General features: G+C 43.7%; 1 protein-coding gene across 1 annotated transcript in view; it reads left to right on the top strand.

Moving 5' to 3' along the window:
- LOC311098856 (receptor-type tyrosine-protein phosphatase S-like) overlaps positions 1-15,403 on the top strand; it is a gene marked incomplete at both ends in the record, with an annotated part of 115,535 nt that extends 100,132 nt beyond the window's left edge. Inside the window, 11 exon segments of the mRNA XM_084139421.1 lie at positions 54-130; positions 132-230; positions 1,387-1,509; positions 5,682-5,836; positions 6,076-6,361; positions 6,678-6,856; positions 7,079-7,205; positions 7,374-7,499; positions 14,694-14,848; positions 15,055-15,190; positions 15,335-15,403. Of these exon segments, the coding sequence (XP_083995547.1) occupies positions 54-130; positions 132-230; positions 1,387-1,509; positions 5,682-5,836; positions 6,076-6,361; positions 6,678-6,856; positions 7,079-7,205; positions 7,374-7,499; positions 14,694-14,848; positions 15,055-15,190; positions 15,335-15,403 (1,532 nt within the window).
- Positions 15,404-23,138: the final 7,735 nt, after the last annotated feature.

Here is a 23,138-nt window from a genome sequence, read left to right as displayed (position 1 = left end):
AACCCACCACACACCTCTCCTCTTCCCCCCACATTCTCCCCCTCCATATGAAGGTATCCTGGGCAGTGACTACATCAATGCTAACTACATAGATGGCTACAGGAAGCAGAATGCCTACATCGCCACACAGGGGCCCACTGGCAGAGACATTTGGGGACTTCTGGAGGATGGTGTGGGAACAGAGAGCAGCCTCCGTGGTCATGATGACCAGACTGGAGGAGAAGTCACGGGTGAGACGGGACAGAGACAGGAGAGGGCAACACTCATCCACTCACTGACATTATCTACTGTAGGGCAACACTCATCCACTTTGTTTGTCCCCATAGGAGAACCATTTTTGGTTCTAGGTAGATACATTTTTTTTTTAACCATTTACTCGTGAAAGGGTTCCACGTAGAACCTAGTATTAGTGAAAGGGTTCCACTTGGATCCCAAATAGTTATGGTTCCAGGTAGCACCTTCTTTTCTAAGAGTGTACTGTAGGGCAACACTCAGCCACTATGAAGGGGACTAGGGCTCTGTCAGTCACAGTAAGGTGGAAGTCATCCACTCACTGTCATCCACTATTTAAGGGCTCTGTCATCCCCTGTAGGGCACTACTGTCATCCACTCACTGTCATCCACTATTTAAGGGCTCTGTCATCCCCTGTAGGGCACTACTGTCATCCACTCACTGTCATCCAATACTCTTAGTCACTGAAGGTTACTAGAGGGCTGTCACCCACGGTAGGGCACTTTATAGGACACAGTCATGAGTCATCCACTGAGGATGATAGGATACTGTCATCAGCTGTAATCAATCGGCTGCCATCCATTCAAAGGCACTGCCAGTAATTTTAGCATCAGAGCCATATTAAGATATCTAAGTAGGTCAAGACAATTAGGCTGATAGATTAGTATTTTCTGGTTATGTCAAGTTGTTTTTTATGACAATAATAATGAGAATGACGATGATGAGGACGTTAATTTTGACATTGAAGACGATGACGAAGATGAGGTGCTGCTGCTGAGGATGATGTTAATGTTGTTGATGATGATGATGATGTTGTAAATGTTGTTGTTGATGATTGATGTTGTTGATGATGATGTAAATGTTGTTGATGATGATGATGATGTTGTTAATATTGATGATGATGTTAATGTTGTTGATGATGATTATGTTAATGTTGTTGATGATGATGATGTTAATGTTGTTGATGATGATGATGATGATGATGATGTTGTTGATGATGATGATGACGATAATGTTGTTGATGATGATGATGATGCTGATGAGTATGACCCTGACAATTATGACATTGATGTTGTTACTGATGATGATGATGTTCCTGACAATGATAATTTTGATAACAGTGGTGCTGATGAAGGTGTTTCTTCCTCCTGTAGATAAAGTGTGACCAGTACTGGCCGAGCCGGGGTTCAGAGACCTATGGGATGACTCAGGTCACCCTATTGGACACTATGGAACTGGCCACCTTCTGCGTACGCACCTTCTCCTGCACAAGGTCAGTACACACACGCATGCACACAAACTTTACACACACACACATGCATAGAAGCACACCTAAGCACTCACTCAAACACACAAACTCCACCTCACCTCCCTGGCTCTCTTTGGTCTTATCTGCCTCCGTCCAGTCTTTTCCTCTCTCTTTGGTAAATCGCCTGTCATTTGCTGTTGATTCATTTACTGTCATGCCCCGTGATACTTTGACACTGTCGGCTAATGAACCAGAAACAATTTGAAGGGATTTTAAGTCAATCTGCACTGTCAGCCTGTGAGAACAGAGCAGAGAACAAACGGGAGGGTTATTAGGCAGTAGCTAATGGAGCGTTGCATTCTATCCAGTCAGCCAGTCAGCCTGAGCCTCTCCTCTCTTCTCCCTACTCTCTCCTCTCTCCTCTCTCCTCTCTCCTCTCTCCTCTCTCCTCTCTCCTCTCTCCTCTCTCCTCTCTCCTCTCTCCTCTCTCCTCTCTTCTCTCTCCTCTCTCTCTCTCCTCTCGTCCTCTCTCCTCTCTCCTCTCTCCTTCTCTCCTCTCCCTCTCTCCTCTCCTCTCTCCTCTCTCCACTCTCCTCTCTCCTCTCTCCTCTCTCCTCTCTCCTCTCTCCTCTCTCCTCTCATCCTCTCTCCTCTCTCCTCTCTCCTCTCTCCTCTCTCCTTCTCTCTCTCATCTCTCTCTCCTCTCTCCTCTCTTCTCTCTTCCTCTCTTCTCTCTTCCTCTCTCCTCTCTCCTCTCTCCTCTCTCCTCTCTCCTCTCCCTCTCTACTCCCCTCTCTCCTCTCTACTCTACTCTCTACTCTCTCCTCTCTTCTCTCTCCTCTCTCCTCTCTCCTCTCTCCACTCTCCTCTCTCCTCTCTCCTCTCTCCTCTCTACTATTTCCCCTCTCTTCGCTCCTCTCTCCTCTCTCCTCTCTCCTCTCTCCTCTCTCCTCTCTCCTCTCTCCTCTCTCCTCTCTCCTCTCTTCTCTCATCCTCTCTCCTCTCTCCACTCTACTCTACTCTCTACTCTCTCCTCTCTCCTCTCTCCTCTCTCCTCTCTCCTCTCTACTCTACTCTCTACCTCTCCTCTCTTCTCTCTCTTCACCTCTCTTCTCCCAACTCACCTCTCTTCTCCCTACTCTCCTCTCTTCTCTCTACTCTCCTCTCTTCTCTCTACTCTCCTCTCTTCTCTCTACTCTCCTCTCTTCTCTCTACTCTCCTCTCTTCTCTCTAATCTCCTCTCATTCTCTCTACTCTCCTCTCTTCTCTCTACTCTCCTCTCTTCTCCCTACTCTCCCTCTCTCCTCTCTCTCTCTACTCTCCTCCCTACTTCCTCTCATCTCTCTACTCTCTACTCTCCTCTCTTCTCTATTCTCCTCTCTCCTCTCTCCTCTCTCCACTCTCCTCTCTCCTCTCTACTCCCTCTCTTCTCTCCTCACACCTCTCTCCTCTCTCCTCTCTCTCCTCTCTACTCTCCTCTCTTCCTCCTCTTTCTCTCTACTCTTCTCTCTACTCTCCTCTCTTCTCTCTTCACCTCTCTTCTCCCTACTCACCTGTCTTCTCCCTACTCTACTCTCTTCTCTCTACTCTCCTCTCTTCTCTCTACTCTCCTCTCTTCTCCCTACTCTCCTCTCTCCTCTCTCCTCTCTACTCTCCTCCCTACTTTCCTCTCTCTCTCTACTCTCTACTCTCCTCTCTTCTCTATTCTCCTCTCTTCTCCCTACTCACCTCTCTTCTTCCTACTCTCAATCTCTTCTCTCTACTCTCCTCTCTTCTCTCTACTCTCCTCTCTTCACTCTACTCTTCTCCCTACTCTCATCTCTTCTCTAATCTCCTCTCTACTCTCTACTCTCCTCTCTTCTCTCCTCTCTTCACTCTACTCTTCTCCCTACTCTCCTCACTTCTCTCTAATCTCTCTCTCTCACTACTCTCCTCTCTACTCCTCTCTTCTCTCTACTCTCCTCTCATCTCTCTAATCTCCACTCTTCACTCTACTCATCTCCCCTACTCTCCTCTCTTATCTCCTCTCTTCTCTCTACTCTCCACTCAACTCTCCTCTCTACTTTCCTCTCTTCTCCCTACTCTCCTCTCTAATATCCACTCTCCTCTCTCCTCTCTTCTATTCTATTCTCCCTACTCTCCTCTCTCATCTCTACTCTCCTCTTTTCTCTTCTCTCTACTCTACTCTCTTCTCTCTACTCTACTATTTTTCTCTCTACTCTCTTCTATTCTCTCTACTCTCCTCTCTTCTCTCTACTCTCCTCTCTTCTCTCTGCTCTCCTCTCTTCTTCCTGCTCTCCTCTCTTCTTCCTGCTCTCCTCTCTTCTCTCCTCCCCTCTCTTCTCTCTACTCTCCTCTCTTCTCTCCTCTCTTCTCCCTTCTCTCCTCTCTTCTCTCTACTCTCCCTCCCTACTCTCCTCTCTTCTCACTACTCTTCTTCTTCTCTTTACTCTCCTTCTCCTTACTCTCCTCTCTTCTCCTTACTCTCCCCTCTTCTCCCTACTCTCCCCTCTTCTCCCTACTCTCCTCTCTTCTCCCTACTATTCTCTCTTCTCTCTACTCACCTCTCTCCTCCCACTCTCCTCTCTTCTCTCTACTCTTCTCTCCTCTCTTCTCTCTAATCTACTCTTTTCTCTCTACTCTCTTCTATTCTCTCTACTCTCCTCTCTTCTCTCTACTCTCTTCTCTTCTCTCTGCTCTCCTCTTTTCTTCCTGCTCTCCTCTCTTCTCTCCTCCCCTCTCTTCTCTCTACTCTCCTCTCTTCTCTCCTCTCTTCTCCCTTCTCTCCTCTCTTCTCTCTACTCTCCTCCCTACTCTCCTCTCTCCTCACTACTCTTCTTTCTTCTCTTTACTCTCCTTTCTCCTTACTCTCCTCTCTTCTCCTTACTCTCCCCTCTTCTCCCTACTCTCCCCTCTTCTCCCTACTCTCCTCTCTTCTCCCTACTCTTCTCTCTTCTCTCTACTCACCTCTCTCCTCCCACTCTCCTCTCTTCTCTCTACTCTCCTCTCTTCTCTCTGCTCTCCTCTCTTCTTCCTGCTCTCCTCTCTTCTCTCCTCTCTACTCTCCTCCCCTCTCTTCTCTCTACTCTCCTCTCTTCTCTCCTCTCTTCTCCTTTCTCTCCTCTCTTCTCTCTACTCTCCTCCCTACTCTCCTCTCTTCTCACTACTATTCTTTCTTCTCTTTACTCTCCTTACCTCCTCTCTTCTCCTTACTCTCCTCTCTTCTCCCTACTCTCCTCTCTTCTCCCTACTCTTCTCTCTTCTCTCTACTCACCTCTCTTCTCCCACTCTCCTCTCTAATCTCATCTCTTCTCCCTACTCCCCCTCTTCTCTTCTCTCTGCTCTCCTCTCTTCTCCCTACTCTCCTCTTCTCTTTACTCTCCTCTCTTCTCCCTACTCTCATCTCTACTCTACTCTCTTCTCTTCTCCCTACTCTCCTTTCTACTCTCCTCTCTTCTCTCTACTCTCTTCTGTCTATTCCTCTCCTCTCCCTACTCTCCTCTCCTCTCTTCTCTCTACTCTACTCTCCTCTCTCTACTCTCCTCTATTCTCCTCTCTTCTCCCTACTCACCGCTCTTCTCCCTACTCTCCTCTCTTCTCTCCTCCCTACTCTCCTCTCTTCTCTTTACTCTCCTCTCTTCTCCCTACTCTGCTCTCTTCTCTCTACTCTAATTTCTTCTCTCTACTCTCCGTTCTTCTCTCTACTCTCCTCTCTTCTCTCCACTCTCCTTTCTTCTCTCTACTCTCCTCTCTACTCTCCTCTCCTCTCTTCTCCCTACTCTCCTCTCTTCTCTCTACTCTCCTTTCTTCTCTCTCCTCTCTTCTCTCTACTCTCCGTTCTTCTCTCTACTCTCCTCTCTTCTCCCTACTCTCCTCTCTTCTCTCCACTCTCCTCTCTTCTCTCTACTCTCCTCTCTTCTCCCTACTCTCCTCTCTTCTCTCCACTCTCCTCTCTTCTCTCTACTCTCCTTTCTTCTCTCTTCTCTCCACTCTCCTCTCTCCTCTCTCCTCTCTCCTCTCTACTCTCCTCTCTTCTCTCTACTCTCCTCTCTTCTCTCTACTCTCCTCTCTTCTCCCTACTCTCCTCTCTTCTCTCTACTCACCTCTCTTCTCTCTACTCTCCTCTCTTCTCTCTACTCTCCTTTCTCACAGATTTGCTCTAATAGTTGTAGTAATGATAATAATCCCTTCCCCTCTCAGAGTGGTTGTAGTGAGCTGAGGGAGGTACGTCAGTTCCAGTTCACTGCCTGGCCGGACCACGGTGTACCAGAGTACCCCACCCCATTCCTGGCCTTCCTACGCAGGGTTAAAGCCTGCAACCCCCCTGATGCTGGTCCTGTCATCGCACACTGCAGGTACGAGGATACACACACATACCCACACACACATATATACCGCACACACATATACCAAACACCTGCGACACGCACACAGCACATACTCGCACACACACACACACAAACACACACACTGGATCCAGTCACCCACACATGACAGACTGTCCTGAAGAATTGCCACTGACAGTTCAGTAGGTATATGTTTACACTCATATATATTTTCCTCTCTTTCTTTCTCTCTCTCTTACCTCTCTCAGTGCGGGCGTGGGTCGTACCGGTTGCTTCATCGTGATCGACGCCATGCTGGAACGGATCAGACACGAGCGCACGGCCGACATCTACGGTCACGTCACTCTGATGAGGTCACAGCGGAACTACATGGTGCAGACGGAAGACCAGTACGCCTTCATCCACGAGGCGCTGCTGGAAGCAGTGGCTTGTGGGAACACGGAGGTGGCGGCCCGGAACCTGTTCTCCTACATGCAGAAGCTGGGCAAGGTGGAGAGTGGAGAGCACGTCACCGGCATGGAGCTGGAGTTCAAGGTAAACATAGAAATATAACAGATAGAACAGATATACGTCACCGGCACGGAGCTGGAGTTCAAGGTAAACATAGAAATACCAAGTATCGAAATACATACAGTAGCATACATTTTGAATAGAAAACATGTAGAAATATAGTAGAAATAAAGAGTTATTCAATGCAAGTACAGAATAAAAATTAGGAAGAATGCATTGCCCTTTAACTTTGTTAATAGGAATGTGTTTCGGTGGGGGAAAAACTAAATCCCCCTCCCCTCTTTCTCCCTCCCCCTTCTCTCTCCCTCCCCCCTCTCTCCCCCACCCTCTCTCCCCCCAGCGTCTGGCCAACACCAAAGCCCACACGTCTCGGTTCGTCAGTGCCAACCTGCCATGTAACAAATTTAAGAACCGCCTGGTCAACATCATGTCCTATGAGACCACCCGCGTCTGTCTGCAGCCAATCAGAGGCCTGGAAGGATCAGATTACATCAACGCCAGCTACATTGATGGATACAGGTACAACTTAACCAAGGAAGAAGATTTAGTAATATGGGCATCCCATTTCAAGGCATTGTTCCATGATATGTGGACCAGTAGCCATATTTTGGGTCTCAAATTAAGCTTATAACATAATTTAAAAAATCTTAATTTTAGAGATGTGTCCATTCTATTTCTATGGTGTCTTTACATTAGATCAGAACCCTTTATAACACAACACCCATCATCTAATGTGTGTAGGCAGCAGAGAGGTTACATGGCTACCCAGGGCCCACTGGCTGAGACCACAGAGGACTTCTGGAGGATGCTGTGGGAACACAACTCTACCATCGTGGTCATGCTCACTAAACTGAGGGAGATGGGACGGGTAAGGTTACACACACACGTGCACATACACACACAAACGCACTTGCACACGCATGCTCATGCACGCATGCTCGCACACACATACAAACACATACACACACATACAAACACACTCACAGACACAAATACATACCTGATGCCATCTCTGTACCTCTGTGTGTACCTGCAGGAGAAGTGCCATCAGTACTGGCCCGCAGAGCGGTCAGCTCGGTACCAGTACTTTGTAGTGGACCCCATGGCTGAATACAACATGCCTCAGTACATCCTCAGAGAGTTTAAGGTCACCGATGCAAGGGTGAGTGTGTGTGTGTGTATATATTTGTGTGTCCACAATACTGTATATCAGGGGTGTCAAACTCATTTTAGCTCAGGGGCCACATGGAGGAAAATCTATTCCCAAGTGGGCCGGACCGGAAAAATCGTGGTAAATATAACTTAAAAACAACAACTTCAGATTGTTTTCTTTGTTTTAATACGATCAACATACAACATAAAGCTGGAGCCTGAGGACAGTGTGTCCAAAATAGTACAAGCACAACATCACTATTAATCATAAAACACGTCAAGTTTATTTGAAAATTCTAAAGAAAAAGAACACACAAACACACAATGCCTCAGTGATTAACAGAACTGTTTCACAGATCACAGAACTATATCAGGGTGTCATTTCTCAGGCAGAAATGTAGATAAAAATAATGAAATCCTGTTCCCCAAACAAGTGCAAGAACCACAGAATCAAGAATAGGTTAAATATACAAATAAAATAAAATCAATTAAAAACAATAGCACATCAACATAAAAACATATAAACATAAATCTGAAAGCGTTGCTCAAACTCCCGTAACAGTCCAGTTATTTTATCTTTGAACCGCTTCATGTCTGCCGCATTTTGGGTCGCGCACACATTTTTCAGACAGGGGAAGTGAGCTGCATCACCACCGGCAAGTTGCGTCTCCCACAATGACAGCTTCAACTTGAAAGAACGTATGCTGTCATAATACTGCGTGACAACTTTGTTGCGCCCTTGCAGCTGTTTGTTCAAGTTATTCAGGTGCTCTGTAACATCCACCATAAATGCAAGGTCCGGCATCCATTCTGCGGAATGAAATTCTAACACTGGTTTGCCCTTTTCTTCCATGAACTGTTCAATTTCTTCTCGTAAATCAAAGAAACGCCTCAGCACAGCACCTCGGCTTAACCATCTTACCTCAGTGTGGTATGGCAGGCCATAGATGTGGTCTTTCTCTCTGAGAAGGCTGTCAAACTGACGGTGATTCAGGCTTCTGGATCGGATGAAATTAACAGTTTGGATGACCACCTTCATGACGTTATCCATCTTTAATGACTTGCAACACAAAGCCTCCTGGTGCAAAATACAGTGAAAAGTCAAAAAATCACGTCCTCCATTTGCAGATTGCACTTTCTCTCTGAACTTTGTCACAACGCCTGCTTTTTTCCCGATCATTGAGGGCGCACCATCTGTAGCCAGGCTGACAGCGCGGGACCAGTCCACTCCGACCCTGTCCAGCGCGCCGACGAGTGCGGTAAAAATATCAGCTGCTGTCGTTGTATCTGTCATCGGCACCAACTCCACGAACTCCTCGGTGACGGTCAATGTGTCATCAACTCCGCGGATGAAAAAATGGCCAGTTGTGCAACATCTGTAATGTCCGTGCTTTCATCAATTGCAACCGAAAACGCAATAAATGACTTTACTTTTTGCTTCAACTGGCTGTCCAAATACACTGAAAGATCGGAAATCCTGTCTGCAACTGTGTTTCTTGTCAGGCTGATATTTGCAAAAGCCTGCCGCTTTTCAGGGCACACAATCTCCGCTGCCTTCATCATGCATGTTTTTACAAATTCACCCTCACTAAATGGTTTTGAAGCCACTGCGATTTCATTAGCAATGAGGTAGCTAGCTTTCACTGCAGCGTCACTGATGTCTCGGCTGTGAGTAAACACAGACTGCTGTTTCTTCAGACCCGCCAACAGTTCATTCACCTTCTCTCATCTCCGCTGTCCTTGAAAGTTGTCATATTTGTCGGCATGAAGACTCACATAGTGGCGACGAAGGTTATATTCTTTCAGCACTGCAACATGCTCTGAACACACCAAACATACAGCTTTCCCATTCAATTCCGTGATTAAATAGGATGACCATTTTTCTTGGAACACTCTGCACTCTGCGTCCACTTTTCTCTTTTTTGACAGAGACATATTGGGGCAATGAGGGTGCCAAAGCACATAATGTTAAAAGTAGAAGCCGTAATAAATATTGCGGGCAAAACAAAGTAGCTCATTGGCTGCACGTGCTTGACCTACTTGCTCTGCCCCGGTATAAACAGTTTGCTTGCTTAACACAATTGCTATTGCGCCATCCAGTGGACGCAATTGGAACAGCAGTTTATTTTATTGAAAAATTGCAGCGCATTTTTATACTTAAAAAAAATAAAAAAAATATTTTTTTTTTTTTTTTAAATCATCTCGCGGGCCGGATTAAACCCGTTTGCGGGCCTGATCCGGCCCGCGGGCCGTATGTTTGACACCCCTGCTGTATATCCTCCTCAGACAAGGCAAGGTCAATGACGCAAGGCTGTGTGCCTGTGTGTGTTTTTCATGTTGCTTGTAAATTACATCCCTTTTGTAGCATATTTGATATTGTAATCAGACACCCTGATCTCTCCCCTCTCTCCTCTATCTGTCGCTGGCAGCTAACATGTTCCATCGATCCACAGTAGATTACACAGTAGTCAACCCTGTCCTCTCCTGACGCCCTGATTGTGTGTGTGTGTGTGTGTGTGTTCGTGCATGCTTGCATTCCTGTGTGTGTGTGTGAGCCGTAGATTACTCCAGTTAAGCCTGTCCTGTCCTGACGGCCCATTGACAGATGTTGTATTGATCTCTGTCAAAGTGGAGTCACGCCGTCTGAGCAGAGAACAGGCAGGACACAGAGTCTGGCAGACAGGACAGGACAGGACAGGACTCATACACAGACAGAAGATGAGAGGGATGGTGTTGGTGCTCAGCCACCAGAACAGACCTGCAATCTTATGATAAGACACAACTCTGGTAATAGATAGTCCAATAGCTTGTTTGGTTAAAGCAGTAGATGGGAAATCTTACCTTTACTTATCCACTCACATACAGATCAGCAGTGGTGTAGTGGTCCCTGGAGAAGTGGGTATACTCTCAGTATTCACCTTTTTTTTTTTTAAGTAGTCCAGAAAAAAGCCCTGTTTTAGAAACAGTGACATGTAAGACTATGATTTAGTTTACCCAAAAATATGTAATTTCTACTTGCACACTATTATAAAATGATCATGACTTGATTAGGAGCAGTTTGTAGTTACTACTGGTCACAAGAGCAGCCTGGATGAATGTAAAATGTATTTATCATGAGGCAAACAGGAAATGGTGTTTCGATTATTTTTTGCACATTTATTTAAATAAAATACTTCAAATCTGAAGGTGACAATGCATCCTTGTTCATATTGCTATATGCTTTGTTTTGAACATGTTCATTTACCGGTAAATCATTCAACAAAATATGTTACAACAATATTTAGTTAACAATTAACAAAAATATATGCATTAACAACACATCAACAGTGATATACTCTCTCAACCCAGCACTGGGTTTCTGACCTTTGCTCATACTACAGTATATTCCAGACAAATTTGCTTTCTGCAGGAGCTTTCACACTGCACTGTCTAGAACGCACCGAAGAGGCAGCACGATGGCTCTTCAACCAGGTCCTTGTATATTTTCTAGGATCAAACTTGGAAGTTGGTGGGCCGTTGATATTAATCATCATCAAGTTTGATATGTTTGAGATCAGAAGGACAGCCCTCTTGTCTGAGCTTATATTGTTCATAAGGCTAAAATTCCTCTCACACTCTGCTGTACCGACAGGGAATGTTTTCATACAGTTCATAAGTGGTTTTAGGTCCTTGGGCTCACTACTGGGCTCTTCCAGTAGGTCCCGCATCCCATTCAGTGCTTGGTCTGTGCACAAGTTAAATCGCTTGCACAGTCGCTTAACTTGTTCTTCACCATGGCGGATGCTGGGCTTTGATGGCCACTTACTCTGATCAAGGATGCTGAGGTCCATGATGGTCTCATCTTCAAAAGACAAGCGTTTCTCCAGATTGTTCACAAGGCTTTGTAAGAACTGGCCTGGATTGATAGACTTCAGCTTTGCATTTGTTTTCAGGGCTATAGACCGATACTCCCCAGTCTGTTTTGCTTCTAAAGCCTCACTATATTTCTCACCTGGACTCTCTTTGAATGACTGGATCACTCTGATTGAGCGTTTCAGCAGATGCTCTGCTCTGAGGAGCGTTATAGAACGAGACTGAAGCTCCTGTGACAGGAGACTTAGTTCATGGAGAGTGTCGTACATGAGGCCAAGGTCACAAATGAATTCTGGACTTTGAACACGGTCTAACAAACCTCTGTACATCTGCCTCTCTTTGGTGGACCTCATCTCATCACTGCAAGCATTTTTAAAGTGCTGCACAAGAGCTCCCAGGGATGTCCAAACAGCACGAACAGTCCGAAAGCTACTGGCCACCCAGCGTACATCCAAGATTCTGCCAATGCGAAGAAGTTGTGAGCCTACTTCAGCTGCTGCATTAACAAGTTCACGTTCATTTTTGTTTGACACACTATACAGAGAGTATAGCTTCTGGATAAAAGTTTTAAAGTGATTGACAGAGTTTACCTCATCAACTGCATCTGACACAGCAAGTTCAAGTCTATGGTTCATGCAGTGCCATACAAAAAGCTTTGGGAATCTCAAAGTCAGTCTGGTTGCTACTCCTGACTTCTTTCCTAGCATGACACTGGCTCCATCAGATACAAATGTTACCCAGTTTTCATGAAGCCACTCTTCTGTAAAGCCAGCATTAGTTAAACAGGTGAGTAACGCCTGTAATATGCCATCTGCTCTCTGATTTTCCAGTTCAACAAGTTCCAGGAATATGAACTCAGGGCTTTCTTCTTGAATTGATGCTTTAATAGAAACTGTCATGACAGCTTTGTGACTTAAAGAAGATGCCTCGTCAATTAGGACAGCTAACTTACTGGATGATGCTATAATGCTACTGATGATTTTGCTCTGCATCTCACTAGCAACATGTTGTATTATTTGTGTTGCACTGTAACGTGAATGAAGTATTGAGCCCATTTTTACACCATTCAGTTCCTGCAGCTCAATGAGGCTCTCATGGTCAGAAAAGGGTCGGTTCTTTTTGGCCAGATGGTAGGCTGTTCGAAACACAGCTTCAGTTTCCTTCATGTAGGACTCAGTCATAGTCTCCACTGCATTCTCAATGGCAGCTTCTTTCTGTTGCTCTGCCACCTTCACAGCCTGAGTGTGGGCCTTGGACAACGCATGTTTCCTCACCTTATTTCTCAAGATTGACAAACTTGTTGTTCTACTTCCCTGGCCAGACACTTGAATTTCAAAGTTCATCCATTCTCTTGAGAGCGATACACCTTGTCCTTGCTCCTTGTCGATCCCAATGGAGTTCACACTGCTACAGACCAGACATCCTGCGAAGCATAAACAAACAATGTAACTACTCCTGTATCCACAGCTGTACGTGTGCATGGTCCTTTACACACACACACACACACACACACACACACACACACACAAAGTTATCTGTGCCCACTGTTTCAGAAGTTACCCAAACTAGCAATCTACCTAAACTTACCCAATTTTTTGTTTTTGGATCCCAACCAGGGGTTCTTGGATTTGAAGTCTTCTGTTTGTTTAGCACTCCACAGGTCTGGCCAGTCATTATTGATGTCTACAGACAACAACAAAACTAATTATGCATCTCCCTGTCTCTCTCTCTCTCACACACTTACACACACACACACACACACACACACACACTACTGTGATCACAATAGTCATCAGCAAGACATGGGTCCCCCTCTTTACATTAACAATCTGCATAACCAAGTGGAAATATTTTCAGCAAGTGAAGCTGAAGCATACAGGAGATTAGTGAGTGAAATACTTGGGAGAGTTTATTTAACAAAAAAACAACAAATTTAACACAAAATGTTATATAACAGTAGCATTGTAAAAAACAAACATGGATACAGACAAAATAAATAGAAGGGCAATAAAATAAATAACATCACACAGAAATTCAAAATGAGGCTTAATCTGTCAAAATCACCTTTTGTTACAGTGTGAGGCTTCACTTTTCAATAAACTGGAGATGCAATTTACTGCCTGTGTGTTCTGACCTGGTGGTGGTAGACTGGATCCTTCTCTATGCTCACACTGACTTGCCTGGCTAGCTCCCGGTTGAGAGCTGCCAGGGCTGCTGGTTTTAGGGGTGGGGTCTGCCTGGGCCTGATCTGGGCCTGATTTGTGCCTCTTTACAAAAAAGTCTGCAATATCTCCCTTCCTTTTCATGGTTACCTGTCCCTATACAAAATAAGACAGCCTGATTAGACCTCAATATTGTTTTAGGCTGAATCTTAAACTATTTGTCCCCATTCTTGTGTTTTAACTTACTTAAAAATCAACTACCAGCTTAGCTACTATGCAATTAAACTAGATCATATAGGTTAGTTAGGGCTAAGTAACTTGGCTAATGTTATAATTTAGGGCTTAGTAACTTGGCTAACGTTATAATTTAGACCTTTACAATAATAAACAAGCTTCATAAACATTGAGATAATCAGTTTCATCAGTCTGGTATGAAATTCTTATGAACTGGGTTGATTAAACACTTACTGAAAACCAACAATGCCCCGGTTTCCCCACATTATCCCAATCTACGTAGCTAGCTTCATAACGTTAGCCGACTCGCACTAACTATTGGCGGCAACATCTCTTCTCCTCTAAATGTGCAGTCACTGGCAATTTGCCAGTAGTTTAAAATAATGATTCATTTGGAAACCACCTTAAAACTTACCTCAGAATGATGTCTTCCATCAACTGGGGTGGCACACCGCCGCTTGTGTCCTTTCTTCATCCGTTGTTTGGTCTGCTGCCGTTATCGTAGTCAAGTGGCACCGGCACCTGAGTTTTTTTTTTTTTTTTTTTCACTGGCACCTGAGGTATTAGCGATATTTTCCTCGGCATGACCCGCCCTACTCTGCCTCTGATTGGCTCATCAGTCCTCATGCCTAAAGTTAACCAATCTAATCAGTGAAAGCAGCGAGTACCAGCCAATTAGAGGCAGAGGAGGGTGGGTCATGGCTTCACTATCCCCGAGGAAGAAAATAGGCAATCTGACTCACAGATATTACTGAATGATGCGCATCAGGGGGGATTTAGAAGTGGGTATACGCAATGCTGACTGAAAAATAAGTAGGTATACGCCGTATACCAGCGTATACCCTGGACTACACCTCTGCAGATCAGTGCTTACCAGTAACAATATGGAGGAAAGTCTGAGTATTCATACTCCACATTGCTCTCATCACCACTTGTTTTGCCCGTTCTCCTATCAGGATGGCCAATCACGGACAGTTCGTCAGTTCCAGTTCACCGATTGGCCAGAGCAGGGAGTTCCTAAATCTGGAGAGGGCTTCATCGACTTCATTGGCCAGGTGCACAAAACCAAGGAGCAGTTTGGACAGGACGGCCCAATCAGTGTCCACTGCAGGTAAGAGTCATTGCCATAGCTGTAGGTTTGACTAACAATGCATTCCTCTGATATACTTCACACGCCTCATATTCTGATTACTGATGTACATTAGTCTAGCCGCTATATTGGTAAGTGTGTGTGTGTGTGTGTGTGTGTGTGTGTGTGTGTGTGTGTGTGTGTGTGTGTGTGTGTGTGTGTGTGTGTGTGCGTGCGTGCGTACGCAGTGCGGGTGTGGGGCGGACCGGAGTCTTCATCACTCTGAGTATCGTTCTGGAGAGGATGCGCTACGAAGGAGCTGTGGACATCTTCCAGACTGTCAAGATACTGAGGACACAACGCCCTGCCATGGTACAGACAGAGGTAGGCTTCACAGTCACACCAACACCTGTCCCAGTCTCACTGTTTAAAACAATAGATATCAGACAAGTACATGTGGTTTCTCTGTGTCTGGAAGCCACAGTAATGGTAGGATGTTGCTCTATCCTGTCTATTTCCCTGGATCAGGATGAATACCAGTTCTGCTACCAGGCTGCCCTGGAGTACCTGGGGAGTTTTGACCACTATGCAGCCTAAGAGAGGAGAGGAACTGTCATCCCTCGATCCTTCTGTTCAGATAAGAGGTCCACAGAGATGCGAACGAGAGGTGCAGGTTGGAAAATGACAAAACAATGAACCTTATATCCCACTGGAGGGGCGACGCTACTAACAAGGAGTTATTATACAAGAACAACAACAGCAACATACAAATCAATAACATACAAAACAACAACAACATACAAAACAACAACAAAAACATACAAAACAACAACTACTAGACAAACGTCAAAGAAAACCTGCACTCTCAGGAAAGACCTGCAAAGGTTGTGTTGGGAGTCGGAGACAGACTATTACATGTGTAGTCCTGCATATTCTTCTTACCTCAGTGTTCAAAATGTGGAGGACGTATAATACCTGTGTGTGTTGTGGTCATCTATTTCAAAAACGAAACCAGTGAAAAACAAACCTGCTTCAGAAACAGGAGTTATGAGATACATGTATAAAAAATACAAGGACACAAAAAGCCTGGATATCTGCTGCACCCTAAATGGGCTTTCTATCTTATCTTTCTATCTGTGGGTTTAGTGTACGAGGGGGGAACATTTCCACGTGTCTGTCGCTCTGCATTCCTGGTGTCTGTTGCTGCCACAGCTAGTCCTGATCCGCAGCACGGTTTTAGACCTATAGAACTAGAAGGACGGTTTGAGCTGCATGTCTGTGATTGGACACCAGACTCTCCTACCCACAGTGCCAAGAGAAACCACGCTGTTCCGGGGCAGATGGGAAATTAACTTTGACCTCTAATGAGAAGGAGGAATGGTACCCGTCTACATCCAGCATACATGATGATCCATGAGTTCCAGGTTGAGGTTGCCTGTAGGCACAGATCTAGGATCAGTTTACCATCCAGCAATCGTGACCTAAACCATTTGGGTGGAAAAACAAAATGGACCTTAGATCATTGTCTGGGTGCAACTTCACCCTACTCCAAGCGTGGATCAATATTATTAGAAGTCAATGTTCAGTCATTCATGCTTTTCTTGCTATGTGCTAACATCTTATTACAGAGAGTAATGACAGTAAAGGTTAAACACAGTTTAGGCAATTCCATTTCAATCTCAGCCAGTCATTTCGGGAGATGCACTGAAATGACATGTATGAATTGAAAATTGGCAATATTTTCCTTGGAGGACCATTTCGATGAATGAACAGAATTTGAGTTCATCTCCTTTTCGGGAGATGCACTGAAATGACATGTATGAATTGAAAATTGGCTATATTTTTCTTGGAGGACCATTTCGATGAATGAACAGAATTTGAGTTCATCTCCTTCATTGACTGGAGTGTTTTTTGGGGGGATCATTTTCCACATTCTGCAGAAATTATTGTAATGATCCTATTCATTGTGGTTCAGTGTCTTTGCCTTATGTTTCACCATGTTGGTTCTCAGCTGTTTACGCTATATCCCATGTACTTGAGCAAAGCAGTGAGTGTCATAATGTAGCTTGCACCTACTTTAATTCTGCCACTCTGCATTGGAATGGTCCTGATGGCTCAGTGGGTTGGAGTATTGTTCTGACAACACAACGGTTGTGGGTTCAAATCCTGCTTGGGCTACATATACAGTACTGAGTATGTGTGTAAACCGTGAGTTGATTTGGATGAAATTAGTTTTCTTGATAAACCACGTAAGTCCCCATGGGTTGAGAGTAGAACTCATTCTCGCTTCTCTCTCCCTCACTCCCGCCCACAGTAAGACAGGACTCTTCACAGCTTCTCTCCGCTCTGTCTCTGCTTGTAGTCCTACTGTACAGAAAAACTAAAGGACACAACCTTTAGTCCACTCCAACATCCCCCACAATCCCTTTAGATATCGTCCTCTCCTCTTATTGATTTGACGTTCTATAATCTGTTGCCCCGATACGTTGTGATTGAACAGCACAGTATGAACTTAGACTGTATATACTGTGTGACATATAGAGTTCTTTATAATGCAGTACATAGGCCTGACTGACGTATAGTTAAGCAATAAGGCCCAAGGGGGTGTGGTATATGGCCAATATACCACGGCTAAGGGCTGTTCTTACACACGATGCAACACGGAGTGCCTGGATACAGCTCTTAGCCGTGGTATATTGGCCATATACCACAAACGCCCGAGGGGCCTTATTGCTATTATAAACTGGTTACCAACGTAATTAGAGCAGTAACAATAAATGTTTTGTCATACCTGTGGTATACGGTCTGATATACCACGGCTGTCCACCAATCAGCATTCAGGGCTCGACCTACCAAGTTTATAAAGTTATTTATAACACAGTACATAGGCCTGACTGAAGTATAGAGTTGAAACAAGTGGGGCATAATTATTATCATCAAAAAAGAGCCTTATTGACTTTGTCAAATATTTATTTGATATGATTTTTGAAATATATATTATCTTTCTATTGTGTTACTGTTATGGCTCTTGGTTTTTACTATTGTTTGATTTGTTTATTTACTGTTTTGTTTTGGGGAAATAACTGAATATAACCAATGAGATGTTGTTTACTTGGCAAGCCAATTTTACTGTATGATATCGTCCGTTTTTTTTAAGTGCTTTTTTTATTTGCTTTAGTATATCGTATACAGAACCCTGTCCTCATAGACAGATACTTAGATTCAGACCTAGTTTCAGTTTACAGTGACCCCTCTTATCCCTCCCCTATCATAGCACCAGTGGTACGATCCTGTCGCCAAGATGGGTTTAGGGTGTCAGAACATAGAGAGTTTACATGTCGAGCAAAGTATAGTAGTTGGTGAAAGTTTATGTTGCACTGTATTCAGTGAACAGTGACATTTGAGTTTGCTACTATAGATAGATAGAGTGTATAATGGCATTTTGGCACAAAAGGTGGGGAAAGGCCGCACAAAAAGACTTTGAAAAACGGACAGACCATCATTACTTTCATTAACAATGAAATGATCTTGATATGAAATTTAAGTGTGGTCCAAAAGTCTATCTGGTGTGACTTAAAATTAACATAAAAATTATGACTATATAATATATACACTGAACAAAAATATAAACACAACATGTAAAGTCCCATGTTTCATGAGCTGAAAAAAAAGATACCAGAAATGTTCCATACGCACAAAAAGCTTAATTCTCTCAAATGTTTTGCACAAATTTGTTTACATCCCTGTTAGTGAGCATTTCTCCTTTGTCAAGATAATCCATCCACCTGACAAGTGTGGCATATCAAGAAGCTGATTAAACAGCCTGATCATTACATAGGTGCACCTTGTGCTTGGGAGAATACAAAGGGCGCTTTAAAATGTGCTGTTCTGTCACACAACACTATGCCACAGATGTCTCAAGATTTGAGGGAGCATGCAATTGGCATGCTGACTGCAGGAATGTCCACCAGAGCTGTTGCCGGAGAATTGAATGTTCATTTCTCTCCCATAAGCTGCCTCCAACGTTGTTTTAGAGAATTTGTACATCCAACCGGCCTCACAACCGCAGAACATGTGTATGGCGTTGTGTGGGCGAGCGGTTTGCTGATGTCAATGTTGTGAACGGAGTGCCCCATGGTGGTATGGGCAAGCATAAACTATGGACAACGAACACAATTGCAATTTATCTATGGCAATTTGAATGCACAAAAACACAGTGACGAGATCCTGAGGCCCATTGTGAGGCCCATTTGTTTTAAAGTATCTGTGACCAACAGATGCATATCTGTATTCCCAGTTATGTGAAATCCAAAGATTAGGGCCTAATTAATTTATTTAAATTGACTGATTTCCTCATATGAACTGTAACTCAGTAAAATCTTAGAAATTGTTAAATGTTGCATTTATGTTTTTGTTCAGTATAAATATACCTGACATAAAAGACCCACAGAGTAAACATGTGACATCAAGCGAGGGCCAGTTCCTATGACATCACATGATGACATCACATGTCATCACCTTTAACCTGGTACCTGTTATTTCCTTTAAACCCTGGATGTAGATAATATTGTATGTTGATTTTGTATTAAAAGCCGGATGATTGGATATACCGCATAATGAGTCATTTGGTTCCATTGTCATTGTATGAAAAAATAAATGTATGCACTAACTGGTCGCTCTGGATAAGAGCGTCTGTTAAATGACTAAAATGTATGTGAGTGTCTGACAGCTGGCTGAGAATCACTGTAAAAGTATAGGACTGAAAACAAGGGAGAGATGAGGAAGGAATAGTACTTTTTAATGAGATTAATCTCAAGGAGAAGGAGGGTGTGAACTGTGAAGTGTATGCTTAAACTTTTTCCACTAGATGGAGTCCAAACTACCTTTCTTGCTGGAACATGGCTCCCCACTCCATCCATAAATGTATTCACAGTCACACAGATGCCAAACTGACACATTCTGATTGTATGACGACAGCCCAAATGGTTTTCTTTAAATCAAATACAATTTTATTGGTTGCATACATGTATTTAGCTTGTGTTCCTAGCTCCAACAGTGCAGTAATATCTAACAATACACAACAATAAAAGTAAAATAATTGAAATAAGAAATGTATAAATATTAGTCGGAGCAATGATTAGTATGAGCAATGTCGGTGTCCGGAGTATAAATATATATATATATATATATATATATATATATATATATATATATATATATATATATATATATATATATATATATATATATATATACTGTATATATATATACACTACCATTCAAAGGTTTGGGGTCACTTAGAAATATCCTTGTTTTCGAAAGAAAAGCAATTTTTTTTGTCCATTAAAATAACATCAAATTGATCCGAAATACAGTGTACACATTGTTAATGTTGTAAATGGCTATTGTAGCTGGAAACTGCTGATCTTTAATGGAATATCTACATAGGCGTACAGAGGCCCATTATCAGCAACCATCAGTCCTGTGTTCCAATGGCATGTTGTGTTTGCTAATCCAAGTTTATCATTTTAAAAGGCTAATTGATCATTAGAAAACCCTTTTGCAATTATATTAGCACAGCTGAAAACTGTTGTGCTGATTAAAGAAGCAATAAAACTGGCCTTCTTGAAACTAGTTGAGTATCTGTAGCATCAGCAATTGTGGGTTCGATTACAGGCTCAAAATGTCCAGAAACAAATAACTTTCTTCTGAAACTCATCAGTGTATTCTTGTTCTGAGAACTGATGCTGACCATCTAGGCAGAGTTGCAAAGAAAAAGCCATATCTCAGACTGGCCAATAAAAAGAAAAGATTAAGATGGGCAGTTCTGAGAATTGGCTTTTTCTTTGCAACTCTGCCTAGAAGGTCAGCATCCCGGAGTTGCCTCTTCACTGTTGACGTTGAAACTGGTGTTTTGCGGGTACTATTTAATGACGCTGCCAGTTGAGGACCTGTGATGCGCCTGTTTCTCAAACTAGACACTCTAATGTATCTGTCCTCTTGCTCAGTTGTGCACCGGGGCCTCCCACTCCTCTTTCTATTGTGGTTAGAGACAGTTTGCGCTGTTCTGTGAAGGGAGTAGTACACAGCGTTGTACGAGATCTTCAGTTTCTTGGCGATTTCTCGCATGGAATAGCCTTCATTTCTCAGAACAAGAATAGACTGACGAGTTTCAGAAGAAAGTTTTTTGTTTCTGGCCATTGTATGGCAGTTTTGGAGCAGTGGCTTCTTCCTTGCTGAGCGGCCTTTCAGGTTATGTCGATATAGGACTTGTTTTACTGTGGATATAGATACTTTTGTACCTGTTTCCTCCAGCATCTTCACAAGGTCCTTTGCTGTTGTTCTGGGATTGATTTGCACTTTTCGCACCAAAGTACCTTCATCTCTAGGAGACAGAACGCATCTCCTTCCTGAGCGGTATGACGGCTGTGTGGTCCCATGGTGTTTATACTTGCGTACTATTGTTTGTACAGATGAACGTGGTACCTTCAGGCATTTGGAAATTGCTCTCAAGGATGAACCAGACTTGTGGAGGTCTACAATTTTTTTCTGAGGTCTTGGCTGATTTCTTTTGATTTTCCCATGATGTCAAGCAAAGAGGCACTGAGGTTGAAGGTAGGCCTTGAAATACATCCACAGGTACACCTCCAATTGACTCAAATGATGTCAATTAGCCTATCAGACGCTTCTAAAGCCATGACATCATTTTCTGAAATGTTCCAAGCTGTTTAAAGGCACAGTTAACTTAGTGTATGTAAACTTCTGACGCACTGGAATTGTGATACAGTGAATTATAAGTGAAATAATCTGTCTGTAAAATTACTTGTGTCATGCACAAAGTAGATGTCCTAACGGACTTGCCAAAACTATAGTTTGTTAACAATAAATTTGTTGAGTGGTTGAAAAACAAGTTTTAATGACTCCAACCTAAGTGTATGTAAACTTCCGACTTCAACTGTATATTTTGGATCAATGGTTGGGTGGTGAAAGTTGTCTACAAAAAAAACACAATGAAAGGTTTTGAATGTAAGACTGGCTGCCTTACAAATGTTACCAGTTTGGAGTTTTGTATTAAGAGTCTTTCAAATTCACCACATATTTGTGAAAACATTAACAAAGCGATAAAAAAAGTAATATAAAACAAATTAGGAGATAATTGTGGTCCTCTGTAGCTCAGCTGGTAGAGCATGGCGCTTGTAACGCCAAGGTAGTGGGTTCGATCGCCGGGACCACCCATACACAAAAACAAAACAAAAACAAAAAAAATGTATGCACGCATGACTGTAGGTCGCTTTGGATAAAAGCGTCTGCTAAATGGCATATTATATTATTATTATAAATACGGGCCACAATAACTGAAATATCACATTTTTCATAAGTATTCAGACCCTTTACTCAGTACTTTGTTGAAGCACCTTTGGCAGAGATTACAGCCTCGAGTCTTCTTGGGTATGACGCTACAAACTTGGCAAACCTGTATTTGGGGAGTTTCTCACATTCTTCTCTGTAGATCGTCTCAAGCTCTGTCAGGATGGATGGGGAGCATCGCTGCACAGCTATTTTCAGGTCTCTCCAGAGATGTTAGATCGGGTTCAAGCTCTGGCTGGGACACTCAAGGACATTCAGAGACTTTGCCACTCCTGCGTTGTCTTGGCTGTGTGCTTAGGGTCATTGTCCTGTTGGAAGGTGAACCTTGGCCCCAGTCCTGAGCACTCTGGAGCAGGTTTTCATCAAGGATCTCTCTGTACTTTGCTCCGTTCATCTTTCCCTCGATCCTGACTAGTCTCCCAGTCCCTGCCGCTGAAAAACATCCACACAGCATGATGCTGCCACCACCATGCTTCACCATAGGGATGGTGCCAGGTTTCCTCCAGATGTGACGCTTGGCATTTAGGCCAAAGAGTTCAATCTTGGTTTCATCAGACCAGAGAATCTTGTTTCTCATGGTCTGAGTCCTTTAAGTGCCTTTTGGCAAACTCCCAGCGGGCTGTCATGTGCCTTTTACTGAGAAGTGGCGTACGTCTGGCCACTCTACCATAAAGACCTGATTGGTGGTGCTGCAGAGATGGTTGTCCTTCTGGAAGGTTTTCCCAACTCCACAGATGAACTCTGGAGCTCTGTCAGAGGGACCATCAGGATATTGGTCACCTCCCTGACCAAGAACCTTCTCCCCCGATTGCTCAGTTTGCCAGGCGGCCAGCTTTAGGAAGAGTCTTGGTGGTTCCAATCTTCTTCCATTTAAGAATGATGGAGGCCACTGTGTTCTTGGGAACCTTCAATGGTGCAGACATTTTTTGGTACCCTTCCCCAGATCTGTGCCTCGACACAATCC

This window comes from Coregonus lavaretus, assembly GCF_964263955.1.
Source record: "Coregonus lavaretus genome assembly, chromosome: 23".
In the NCBI taxonomy this organism is placed as follows: Eukaryota; Metazoa; Chordata; class Actinopteri; order Salmoniformes; family Salmonidae; genus Coregonus; species Coregonus lavaretus.
This window is presented reverse-complemented; position numbering and strand designations above follow the sequence as displayed.